Source organism: Notolepis coatsorum (genome assembly GCF_963971535.1).
Source record: "Notolepis coatsorum genome assembly, chromosome: 19".
Classification (NCBI taxonomy): domain Eukaryota; kingdom Metazoa; phylum Chordata; class Actinopteri; order Aulopiformes; family Paralepididae; genus Notolepis; species Notolepis coatsorum.
Window position 1 is genome coordinate 92,750,028 of NC_140183.1, and position 14,025 is coordinate 92,764,052.

Below are 14,025 nucleotides of genomic sequence, written 5' to 3' on the forward strand. Positions count from 1 at the left end.
CGCTCCAGAGACTGTGCTAGACAAGATAGTATCAAATAACATAGTATAGCATGTAATTTAGAAGTAGAAAATGAGGTCACAGTGTTCAGTATAGACATATGTACATATGACATGTTGTGTCCGTTACTGTATGTCTACCAATAATAAGTCACGCCATGGCACAATAAGGTGCGCTGCGTCAGAGTGGTGTGGGGATGGCTGAGTGGGTGTGAACCATTTGCATCATGAGACGAGGGAACCTTTGATGACTGAGAACAAATGAGTGATCAAGGCGGAGTAAATTCAGCTGAAAGCAGAGTCCAGCTCATTTCTGACCAGAAGGGATTTGTCTCCTAGGCAGCGGCATGAAGTCTCCTATGGTGTCTGCTCTAACGCTGGCCCTGCTGACCCTCCTAACAGGTGAGGCTGAATTACACACAATTATTTCGGTTCACATTTAGATGGTTGTCATATGGTGATGTGATCATTTTTATTTATTATTTTAGTTTCTGTGGTGTTAAATGTGTGTTTTTCCCCAGCTTGTAGCACTGAATATATTTCAGTATGTCCTAACACAGGGCTGCTACAAAAATCCTTTTGACTCTCCAAAGAGTGAGAAGATGTACCTTTTTGACTATTTTGCCCGTAATTTAATTGTATTTGAGGAGCAATTCTGCAATACCAATATCATGTTTATTACAACCATAGAAATATGATAATGTTCATTATTCTACATCAATGATTACAACACATACGATTAGCAAACCCTATAATGACATAATACATTTAGTTATTTGGCTGACGCTTTTATCCAAAGTGACTTACAAGTTCTGTACAACAGGTCAGCAGGAAGGGTACAACTCTTTGAGCTAAGTAACAATGTTTGTCAAACTGTGTTGAAACTTGAGTGGTACAGTCTAATACCTAATACCTAATACCTAAGAAGCCAACACCTACTATGTAAACTCGGAATTACTCTGACTGCAGTTGGTTTCCGGGTTTCCCATGTTCGCTAATATGAATAACTGACAGGAAATCAAATGTAGTCCAATTGTATAATGTTTATGTTGTCAAGTTGAAACCGTTGAATTGAGTAGAAACAGTATGAGCCTCGGATTATAAGAAAATAGTGAAATGATGAAACTGTTTGCAAGGGTACTGTATTGTGTGATGGTGTAAATATGATGTAAATATTTATAATTTTTTATTTATAAGATATCTTTTTTATTTGTATTATTAATATGACACTGCTGATGAAGGGGCAGGACAGGATCTTACTTCTTCCTGCTCCTTCTTGAACACACCCATTGTCTAGTCTTTTTCTGATGGAGATTGATTTGTTTGGTGTTTTATCTTTGACTGTTTTATTGTGATGTTTTAACACTTTCAGTGCCGGCCATTAACGTTGATTAATGTCCTTGGATGCCAGCATCCACTTCAATGATAGCGTTAAAAACGCATAATCTATGTTTTAAATTATGGCTATGTGTCTAATCTGCCCGTCGCTTATCAATGACTTGTTTGCAGTCAACATTGTCGAAACGGATTGTTTTTTAATCGGTTCATATCCTTTTTATAGCATTTAGAAAAGCTATCGTTTTCTCAAAAATTTCAGGAAAATAGAAAGATTCCGTCATAAACGGCATTTATTGGAATATTCTCGAATACACTAGACACGTTGTCATTTGTCGGCCTATTTATGAATCGTTTTCAAATAAACGCTAGATTATCGATAGTATATGTGTACTTATGCACGCTATAGAAGCGAGCTGAGAAATCGATTATCTTATTTCCTCAATAGCACACACACATACACACACACACACACACACACACACACACACACACACACACACACACACACACACACACACACACACACACACACATATACACATACGGGACACGCTGTTATCTCAGTGAAAACAGCTCTGATTATCCTAAAACTGGTAACATAGACTCCTTACCTTAGATCAGATGTTCTCCAAAATGATTATTCCAATTCCTGATCGCCATTCCAAATATCGATCGCGTTTATTGATTGATTATTGGCTGCTGTAAATATATATTCCAGGCTGCTTTCCATCTCGCGATCACTTCCCTCAGACGGCTCGCCAGCATAGTGGAGCCAGTAGGCTCCCCCCCATCACAGATCCACCAGTGTAATTGAATGGCCTGCAGTTACACAGGGATAGACGATAGGGGGCGGTATTTTCCCATCGAAGCTCCTAGAGGGGCTGCTGTACCAACGGGAGACTCGGTTGATGAAATATGAATTCAGATCGCTAATAAAAAAATAAAGCGACAATTAGCGTCGTCGGCATTCAACGGTCAGCATGAAATAACGACATAACACGTCGCCGGCACTCAAAGTGTTAATGTTGATTTTCGAGACAAATAAAGAAAGAAAGAAAGAAAGAAAGAAAGAAAGAAAGAAAGAAAGAAAGAAAGAAAGAAAGAAAGAAAGAAAGAAAGAAAGAAAGAATGAAAGAAAAACAGATTCATTGCAATTTTAATTATACGCGCTAATGCCTTCGTTTTACATTTGGTCAATGTCTCTGGCCCTCTGTATGTCACAGAGGCGTGGGCAGCCCTGTTCTAATATATTTCAGCCGACTGATTCTGTGTGAACATGATTTGATTTGTCAATCTCTGAGGCACTTCTAGAGATAAAAACGGAACAGAGCTCGCCTCTCACAGCACACGTTCCTCTCTTTCCAGAGCATGTCTGCAGCCAGAGGATAACTGCCTCTAAGAACCCCTTACCTGTGGGCAGCAATGTCACGCTGAGCCTGTCCAACGACACCACTATCACCGTGGGGACCTGGTCCCATGGAACAGATAACATTATGATGCTGTATCCAGGGGGACAGTATGGATATCCCAACTGGAAAAACAGGATCACGTACAACAGTACCGGTGGACGGCTGACAATAAGGTCACTCCAGATGGCAGACTCGGGAGACTACATACTACAGGGTTCCTTTCGCGCTCAGATAACGTTGTCAGTCCAGGGTAAGCTACCTGACAGAGTCCTTCTCCCCCTGTCACACTCTAACTTGCTCATTCACTAATTTACTTTCTTGTACATTCACAAGTCATGTGTGCATACACACACACACACACACACACACACACACACACACACACACACACACACACACACACACACACACACACACACACACACACACACACACACACACACACAGTCATGTGCTCACGTGTACACACGCATATTCATACAGTACTCTACATGCATGTGCACACTGTTTCCCTCCTTCCTTCTCTATCAATAATCAATCCTGTTATTGTAATACAAACTGACCTTTAACAGCAATGGAAAGCTAACATATGCTGACAAGTGTCTATAGCCTACGTACATGTGTGTGCTACAGGTGTACATGATCAAAGCTATGACCCTGTCATCAAACAACTTCACAACTGTCTTGTTCTCTGCTCTAGAGCCCATTTCAAATGTGAGTCTGAGGGCCGATGGATATAACCTGGTGGAGTCCAATGACACAGCACTTCTCACCTGCCACGCGGCCACTGGCTCCTCCCGCTCGTACGCCTGGCTGAACGACAGCTCTGAGGTTACAGCCAGTGAGGGAGTTCAGTTTGGTGATGGAAACATCACTCTCACCATAGTCAATGTGACCCGCTACGACCAGGGACCGTTCAGGTGCAGCGTGTCCAACGCCATCAGTGATGAGATGAGCCAGCCTGTACTCCTGAACATCAGCTGTGAGTTTGCTCCGAGGGGCTCAGACATGCACTGCACACGGTATCAACGGGATTCAAAGAGGGACTTCTTAATAAATTGTCTTTCAAATATTAAATACCAATAATAAATACTGTACCAATAATCATAACATCAAGCCCAAGGAACAAGTTCTTATGTTTGCATACAACAGTCTGACCAAGTGCGATGGGGTCATTGCTAATGCAAGCCTATTACTCATTACTTCTATTGAAAGTAGCTAATTACTTGACTTAATGTGACTTTGTAACGCATTACCCCACGACACCGCTGACCACTAGCATGCACAGTACTTCTGCTTCTTCTTCGTCTTATATGGAGGAGACAGTGCTCACATGGTCCATTGCTTCTCCTTCCTATAGACGGCCCAGCCGACGTCATGATGATGATGACACCCACGATGGCCGTCTACGAAACGGGATCTAACATCACGCTGTCGTGCTTGGCCGTGTCCAACCCTCCTGCGAGGACCCAGTGGCTCTTTGAGGGGAGATACCTCGACCAGTACGGCTCACAGCTTCAACTGGAAAATGTAAAAGAACACCAAACGGGGACATACAAATGCCTAGTCCACAACACCGTCACATCCAGGTTCGCCAGCGCGAGTGCCAGGATCAGGATTGTGGGTAAGTCGGTGTCTAAATCGTCCATTTGGGGTGACAGTGGCTCAGGAGGTCTGATAATTCGGAGGTTCCTGGTTCGATTCCTGCTCCTCCCGGGCAGCGTGTCGAAGTGTCCTTGAGCAGTTAACCCCTAACTGTTCCCGATGGGCAGGTTGGCACCTTTGCATGGTTCCTCTGCCATCGGTGTGTGAATGTGTGAGTGAATGGGTAAAATGTGAGGAACAAATTGTAAAGCGGTTTGGATAAAAGCGCTATATAAATGCACCATTTACCGTTTGGAGTTTGAAGATGTGTTTACAGTAGTAGCCATACTGTATTTGTTGAATTTATAGTTTTGACATGGTGTGTGAAAGTAAATCACTTTACCCACTTCCTCACTTCCTCCCATAGAGCCAATATCAGCAGTTGAGGTGAATGGTGCGGGTGGACCACCGGTACTGAACGGGTCATTCACACTGAGGTGTGCGGTGACTGGGCCGGTGGACTACATCCACTGGTGGAAGGAGGGTGGGATCGTCCCCACTGACAACACAACAGCCCCCAATATGACATTGACTTTCAACTCAGTCCAGCGTTCAGACAATGGAGATTATCAATGTGAGGCTTTCAATGCCGTCAGCAACATGACCAGTAGGTCATATGAAGTCCTTGTAAACTGTAAGTATCCAAAACACAAAAGATACTTTAGGGTGTTTGAAGAAACAAACAAAAGAACAACTTATTTATTTTTTCCCTGTTTTGTATTAAAAGATGGACCAGAGGATGCCATGGTCACAGGAAAATCTTCATCCCTGACCGAACACAATGTGACCTTCAGCTGTTCAGCCTCCTCTCAGCCCCGCAGTCACTTCAGCTGGTACTTCAACAGTTCCCTGGTGGCCAATACTTCAGAGTATGAAACCGGACCGTTGGCTGTAAACATGAGCGGAAAGTACACCTGTATGGCCCACAACAACATTACTGGCCGAAACAGCACTGTATACAAGATGCTCACTGTTTTTGGTACGTCAAATAACTGCACCTACCTAATGTACCTATTATTGTTTCACTCTGATTAATTTGAAAACGGGATTCATACTGGAGGTCATACATTGAAATTGTTTGCAGAATTGTTAAAAACCTCTCATTTGAAATCTTTCTACAGCTCCAGTGACCATGACTGTGGTGACAGTGGTTGGAGCTCAGCCAATACTCAACCATAATTTCTCTCTAACCTGTGAGACTGCTGGAAGTGTTGAGTCCATTTATTGGATGAGGAACGGCTGGCCCCTGTATGCTGATACCAGAAGAATCCTCTCTCGGAACAACATCACTCTCACCTTTGACCCCGTCCTGCATTCTGACAATGGATACTACCAATGTGATGCCTCCAATCCACTCAGCTACATGCGCAGTGACAACTACACGCTCCTAGTTATCTGTGAGTAGGCTACCAAATATAAAGTTCACCTTTAACCCACATGCTATTGGTATAAACATGGTAGACCATTTTTTTAAGCATGCTTGTGAAAGAGGAAATATATTGTAGGATAGATAGGAATTCTACCTTCTGTGTCAGTACATACCGAGGTTGAGTGGTTGATATACCTCCGCACAATTATCACCAAGGCAACTTCTTGTGCATTCATGTTTACAGAATAAAGTGCTTCTGATTCTGACACCATTTATGCACCTATTACACAACAATAATAATAATAATAATAATAATAATAATAATAATAATAATAATAATAATAATAATAATAATAATAATAATAATAATAATAATAATAATAATAATAATAATAATAATAATAACAATACATCAAATTTGTATAGCGCTTTTCCGAATACTCAAAGACAAGTGGATAGTTTCAGCCTATTCAGCCCTGCTGATGCTTCATGAAATGTCATATTTGTTGTGAACTACTGGTGGTAACATCTTTCTTACTCGCTCGTGGATTTTGCACTTACCGTGGTGAATATGAATATAGTTTTAGAGTGATCCGTCTAATCCCAGAAAACGACGATATATACAGTAAAATGTGATTTTCACTAAAAGCGTTGCCGTTCCTGAACACGCTACTATTTCCTAATCAAATATATAAAATAGGTATTATGTTTCATCATGAATGCATGAAAGGGGGGGGGGGTTGATGCTTTGATCGTCACCAAGGGCATACGTTGTGGAGTAACGTTACAGACACACGTTGCGATCGAGGTGAAATCATGGTTGGATCACAGCAGGATTGATATCATTTAATCCTTACCTTCACTAGGAGGTACCCCAAAAAGAATATTCCAATTGTCTGATCGCGAGTCCAAGTCCCGGTGTCCATCGTATCGCCAACATAATCCACCACAACAGATGCATCGGAGGCATTTGACGCTTCTCAATGGGATCGGGATGCCCGCCCGCCTCGCCCAACAAAGAAAAGTGGGCCCGGAGACATTTGATCGACGCACAGGCCAAGATATAATGTTTCAAAGGGTGCTTGATACTGCCACCTGGGTGGATGCGGCCGATATTGCACTTTGGCATTCTCAGGATGATTCCCCATGTTAACCCCGAGTCCGTGTGTCTGTAATGAATGGAAATATCGAATACAAAAAATAACGATGAAAACCCGACTATACTCGGGTCTGGCGCTGAACCGTCGGCGAGATAACCCGACTATCATCGGGTCTGGTGTCCAAAGAGTTAATGCATGCATACTGTAGCTTGACATTTATATTAATATGTGTTCAGTGACAATATCATATTCATAACTTCTATGTGTTTAGATGGACCGGAAAAGGCAAATATAACAGGACCAGAAATAGCCATGGCAGGACACAGCGTGACCTTCAGCTGTTCAGCCTCCTCTCAGCCGCCCAGTCACTTCAACTGGTACTTCAGCGGTTCACTGGTGGCCAATACTTCGGAGTATGAAACTGGACCATTGGCTGTAAACATGAGCGGAAGATACACCTGTATGGCCCGTAACCAAATGTCAGGCCGAAACAGCACTGCCTACACGACGCTCACTGTGCTCGGTGTGTACATGTGCCTATACCATTATGTTTCGTCCTCTTAAAAACAGACAAAGATAGACCAATTTATTTGTCATGTAACCGTTTTGGATATCATTCTGTTTTTTCTCAACTTACAGACCCAATAGTGGATGTACTGATAGAACATGCTTTGGAATCTGCCACAGAAGGCCACTCCTACACTTTACGTTGTAGCGTGACAGGACCCAGCAGCTTCATTCACTGGAAGAAGAACGGTGGACTGCTTGATACGGACAACCGAACAGTCGTCTCCATGGACAACAAGACAGTCACTTTCAAGCCTGTTGAAAAATATGATACTGGAGACTATGAGTGTGTAGCTGTCAGTGCTGTAAACAACATGACCAGCCCTTCATATAGACTCACTGTGAACTGTGAGTATTACACTACGTGACATTGTGCAAACTGGCAATTCCCCATTGACCTGATTTGTTCATAGTGAATTGTACTGTAATACAGTTATTGCAAGGTTATGACGATGTATTAATACAATAATTCACTGGTGATCTTATCATGTCTTACTGGTTGCTGACACCTGTGTCTGTGCCACATTGTCCAAGGTCCTACATTTTCTTACAGTACGTGTCCATCTTGTGTTATAACAGATGGACCAGATAAACCCAGGATTTATGGACCACCTATTGCTGAGAAAGGACACAGCGTGACCTTCAACTGTTCAGCCTCCTCTCAGCCTCCAGGTCACTTCAGCTGGTACTTCAACGGGTCCCTGGTGGCCAATACTTCAGAGTTTGAAACTGGACCATTGGCTTTAAACATGAGCGGAGGATACACATGTATTGTGTACAACAATGCAACTAGAATAAACAGCACAGACTCCATGATGCTCACAGTCATGGGTAAGACACTTGCTTGCTTCTTGTTCAGATTATCTCAAGTAACCAAATATTGTTCTCGATTACGCTGTTAAGATATGACTGTTGTGTCGTGAGCAGTCTTAATCGTGACAAACTCGATAAGTAACAATCCTTCCTCTTTTCAGAGGGTATCGAGTCGGTGATGGTCAAGAACACCACAACGCCAATAGACTCTGATAACCTAACGCTCACCTGTGAGGTGACTGGGGAGTACGACTCCATTTACTGGGTGAAGGACAACGACAACGTGCACCTCGACGTGAACAGCTCCACCATCAACTCAAACATGTCTTCCTACATTATGAACAACTCACTGGACTTCAGTCCCGTCAAAGTGTCAGACAGCGGGAACTATCAGTGTGTCGCCACCAATCTCTTCGGGCCACATAGAAGCCCTGAATACCACCTGGTGGTGAACTGTGAGTACTGCAGACATGCTCTGTTGGTGATACATGAGAATAAATAAACGATAGTGTGGTGACGGTCTAAGGATGCAATGATACATGTTTACCGGTATCATATATTGGGCTGATACCTGGCTAAAACAGTGTATTGATCGATGTTAGATCTCTCTAATTTACCATATGTCTAATTTACCACCTATGTCATGCTCAGGTTGGGTTCCTTTTCACCCTGTTCCCAAGGCCATGTGAATATGGTCAGTGGAGAAAAGGGATTATATCTTAATAATTTATGTCCAGTGATGTCTGTCACATCTTGTCTACATCTATACTGTTCAGTAAAACTAACAGACTGGATCAGTAGACCTACTCGGAATCGGAACAATACTTAAACGTTTACTAAGAAACAGTATCTGCTGTGAGAATGTGGTATCAATGCACCCCTCGTTTGGTCTCTACCGAGCAAATTAACACTAGACAAAGGCGCGAAAGCCTTCTGCTATTTCACATCACATCTCTGAACCTGTCTCTACAGATGGTCCTCTGAATGTGACAGTTGAAGGTCCAGACTCGGCCAAGCTCGGTTCTGTGTCCTCCGTGACATTCACATGCACTTCCGACTCGGAGCCAAACTGCGAGTACCAGTGGTTTTTCAACAGCCAACCGTCGGTGCTGAAGACCAGCCCTACCCTCACCATCTGGGCGACGCCACCGCACGCAGGGAACTACACATGCAAGGCCAGAAACCCCTTGACCCACATTACAATGTCTCGGACGAAAGAATTTACCATCACTGGTGAGTGTGGTGTTTTTCATGTGGCTTATTCAGCATTGGTTTCTCTAAAGTCTCTGCGTAGTTTGTGGAGATAAATTAATTTACTTTTGCAGAGTCTGCAATTAGTTATTATATCTTGTGTCATCATAAATCAAAACACAATTTGAGGCAATGTGAGCCTAGAAAATCTTCTTTGAATAGTAAAGCGGAAAGGTAACTTTTCAGGTAGCTTTAACAGTGTTCTTGGGATCCAATCTTCCTCTGAGGACAGTATTTCAACTTGATCTCCCTCAAACTGCACAGTGCACCTTTCAAATCAGCTTAAAGCTCATATTGTATCATCTCAGGGAACAAAATGTGAAACATTCACAATTAAACTTTCAACCACATTTCTCCCCTTCCCCTTCCAGGAGACTCATCTGCACTCCCACTCCAGTCCAGGGGAGGCTTGATTCTGATGGCCCTGATTGCCCTGTCTCTCCCTGGCATCAACAGCTGGCTGCTCCACTGAAGCCTGGGCACAGAGACTGTCTATGGGATTCTATAGGCCTCTTGTTCACCCAACAATCTTGCCGTCGTAAAAAATAATGGTTTGAGAATTCAAGTGGTCAATATATAACTAAAAACAGATCTTCTTGTTTTATGGATGTCATATTGACCAGTATTGTACCGGTAGATGAGTAGAATGCAGAGGAATGGCCTGGCTTTCATTGGCATAAGTTAATATATTGTTTTCGTGAAAAATCACGTCTATGTTCATCAGATTTATCTTTGTCAAGGTTAGGTAACACACATTAGTATCCTTATGGGCTGTGAAAGGGTTGTTTATAATTATTTGTTACACTATTACTGGCTGCCTGTTCACTTTAGAATAGATTTTAAATTAGCCCTAAATGTTTTTAAATCACTAAATGGCACGGCTTCTCCCTATCTATCCGAGCTCTTGCACCGCCACACCCCCCACGATCCCTCAGATCAGCTGACCAGCTGCTATTGGTGGTGCCTAGAACTAGGCTCAAGACCAGGGGAGACAGAGCTTTCTCCACCGCAGCGTCTAGACTGTGGAACAGCCTCCCCCTCAGCGTACGGACCGCCCAGACGGTGCAGGTTTTCAAATCACTTTAAAAAACCTACCTGTTCTCCCTGGCCTTCCCCCCCACTTAATCACCACTAGACCCCTGGTCCTTCTATCCTCTTTGTTTTACTGTGTTTTTATTACATTCATTGTTTTACTGTGTTTTTAATCGTATATCTTGCATCGTATTATTTAGTTTTTTAACCTGCCTGTGAAGCACTTTGGTGCCAGCTGCCGCTGCTTGGAAATGTGCTATATAAATAAATAAAATCGACTTGACTATATTATAATAGTGTTCTGTAATTATGTCTGATTATTTTTTACACCCAGGAGTCCATTCTATTATTAAGTTATTTTAAGTTGCTTCAGTAAATATACTTGGGGGGGGGGGGGGGGGGGGTAATTAATTTACAGATAAATTCTCATAAAATACCTTGATCACACCTTTTCTTCTTCTCCTTATTAAACAAGTAGTTTTAGCTTCACCGGCAGCTTATCTATCATTAGGTTTCGTGCATCATAACCTCAAACATGCAAGACCCCCACTTTTTATAAAGTGTGTTAATTTCATTCAATATAATTATTTTCATAAATAAAACTTTAAGAATCAAACTTTAATGGAGATTTTATTGTGTAGCATACAACACTTTGCAGTGAATAAGCAAACTTGAGTGTAAGCATCTAGAATCAGAACATGGTCATAAAGTTTGAAATATTGAATAACCATTACAAAATTAATACAGCAATGAAATATGTGTGCCGATTAAGAATGTATAAGATATTTATAGGGAGAAATAAAGGTTCCAGGAGGCCATTCAGATTGGAATGCTATGGGAGTTGCTGGTGTCTCTCTTCTTCACTGGAGAAACCTCACGGCAGATCCCATGGCTCTTAGATTTCTTCCTCCGGCACATTGCTGCCATGTTAGAATAATGTATGGCACGGGACAGGTGTAGACATGGGATAAGAAGGAGACTAAGATTAAGTAGACTGACCCAAACCTGTATAGAATTATTACCAAAATGTTTCTCGTCAGTGATGTCAACTCGACAACAATTCGACAACAATTACAAGGCTGTCTTAACTCACCAAAATGATCACAGCTGAGATGCCCAGAACGTCACTCATTGACAAACTTGAACGTGTGTTCCCGTTTACTTCATTTGCATACAGACACGCCTGTCCAGCTCATTATAATGCGAGGGCTGTGTGTGTTATGTTGTACGTACGTAGTATTTTGTATGTAGGTAGAGGTGTAGTAATAAGACTCCGGATACAGGATTACTCTTTAGCCTTTAGCATGTTTAGTTAAGCATGTCAGGTTACAACATGGTACAGCATGGTCTAGCAGGGTACAGCCTGTTCTTTCATCATCGAGCAACGTGTACTCTTCTTCTCACTTCCTGTAGGCATAACATGGCATTGTATCAACTACGCCCCATAGTGGAGACTCTTGGGAAGTACATCTTCAACATGCATTACAGAACACAACATCTCCCTTTTCTGTAATAGAATGTTACTTGCTACTCAGCCTTATGCAAATTTAGAACTTTTGCTTTTTCCACTTTCTTAAGTAAACTGAACCAACAGTCAGTATCATAAAACGGGTAACTCAAGGTAATCATTAAACAAAGGGAGCACAGGTTATTCAATCATTATCAAGATATAATTATATATGCTCAACCAATATTACTCTTAGTTCTCACTCAGTGTGCAACAAAGTCCTGATGCCAACTAGGTTTGTTTCTTGCACGCGACTGTGCTGGAGTGTGACCGCTGAGCGCTGTCAGGGCAGGGCGGATCCCTAAGTCCTGCTCATCTGGAGTGTTCGAAGTGTGAGCCAGACGGGATGCGTTCCATTTATTTCCATCACTGAGCAGAAAGGTGCTTTTGCCAATCTTCTTTTTCACTGTCATTGGTGCACTGTATCTCGGGTGTGCTTTGGGGACGTGATGTGGTATTCTAATCCTGACTCTCTCCCCCTCCCGAAAAACATTAGCATCTGTGTAGCGCTTCATTTTGGCTTGCTTGTTTTGGACCGTTTCTCTCACAGTCTCGTCCTGTGCACTCACAGTAGGCTGCAAGGGCACTGGTGCGATGAGGCGGTTGCCTCTGAGGACGTAATTGTCCTTGACTGACAGTTCCTCTCTGATCTTGAAGTATGCGATCAGATCTTGGCTCACTGATTTCTCTGAGTGAGGCCAACCCCTGTTAATCTGACCATGCAGTGCAGCAGTCACTTCAGGGCAGGTAGAGCAAGCAGCCCCAAACTCAGTCACCGACAGGGCACTGAGTGTAGCAGTGATGTGTGCTACTATCTTGGGCTCCACATCCATAGCAGTCAGTAGAAACAGTAATAGTAGCAGCAGTAGTAGCAGCAGTAGTAGTAGTAGCAGCAGTAGTAGCAGCAGTAGTAGTAGTAGCAGCAGTAGTAGTAGTAGTAGTATCCGTAGTAGCAGTAGTATCCGCAGAGACGGCGTCCCTGACCGTGAAAGGCAAGCGGCGTAGCTTCTGGTGGACTGGCTTAACAGTAGGGTACATTTTTACACAATGCAGAAAGCCTTTTTCACAGCCAAATGCCGTAGGAGCTGTGACAGTAGTAGCCATCACAGGGGCAGGTGTAGACGGTGTAGGAGCGGAGGAGGGGAAGACAGTAGTTCCACTAATGCAGAGGTGGAGTGCAGTCAACAGGTCCATTCCCAGCAGGGGAGTTCCTTTATCCACGACGTAAAATGTAGCAGGGACCGTGACATTGTCTCTCCTCACCTGAGCCTGTAGGCACCCCATGACAGGTATGCTAGCATTGGTGTACGACACCAGCCGAACAGTAGGTGCAGATAGGGTAGTTTCACTGAAGTATTTCTCATAAGTAGACAGTGGCATTATGGATACTGTTGAACCTGTGTCCACAACCAGTCTCACTTCCTGAGCCTGGGTGGTAGGTGTGTGTACATGCACATTGCATACAATCCTTTTTGTAATGTCAGAAGCTCCCAAGCATAGCACTGTAGTTTCAGGAATTTCCACTGTACTCACCGACTGTGTTTTAGCACGGCAGACACGAGCAAAATGTCCTGTTTTCTGGCATAGTTTGCAAGTCACTTTTACTGCTGGACATTGTGAAGAGTTCGCCAGGTGACTCCCCGAACCACATCGGTAGCAAGAGCGAGTGGAAGCAGAATCAGTAGCATCAGCAGGTTCAGCTGGACGGTAGCGCTGCCAGTCCCGTTTCTTGAAAGTATTCTGAGACTGCGGCATCACGGCCTGTACTGGAGCCGCACGCTCGGTACTCATAGCTTTAGCGTGGAGTGTAGCCGCTTCAAACTGCGTAGCTAGATTGATAGCCTTGTCCAGCGTCAAACCTGGTTCAAGCAGTAGACGTTCCCTTATCCGTGGGCTAGCTACATGTTCAATCAACTGATCCCGGAGATTTTCCTCAGTTTTATTATCAAAGTCACATCTGGTAGCTAGGTCACGTAAAGCAACAACGTATTGTGCAAT

The 14,025-nt window shown here is 43.2% G+C and overlaps 1 protein-coding gene across 1 annotated transcript; it reads left to right on the forward strand.

Moving 5' to 3' along the window:
- Positions 1-245: 245 nt before the first annotated feature.
- Positions 246-10,808, forward strand: ceacam1 (CEA cell adhesion molecule 1). The gene is made up of 13 exons (XM_084336143.1): positions 246-399; positions 2,701-2,994; positions 3,445-3,726; positions 4,105-4,368; positions 4,756-5,022; positions 5,116-5,367; positions 5,510-5,785; positions 7,129-7,380; positions 7,497-7,772; positions 8,004-8,255; positions 8,399-8,692; positions 9,210-9,470; positions 9,860-10,808. The coding sequence occupies exons 1-13, from the start codon at positions 345-347 to the stop codon at positions 9,958-9,960; spliced, it is 3,126 nt and encodes a 1,041-aa protein (XP_084192269.1). The 5' UTR covers positions 246-344; the 3' UTR covers positions 9,961-10,808.
- Positions 10,809-14,025: the final 3,217 nt, after the last annotated feature.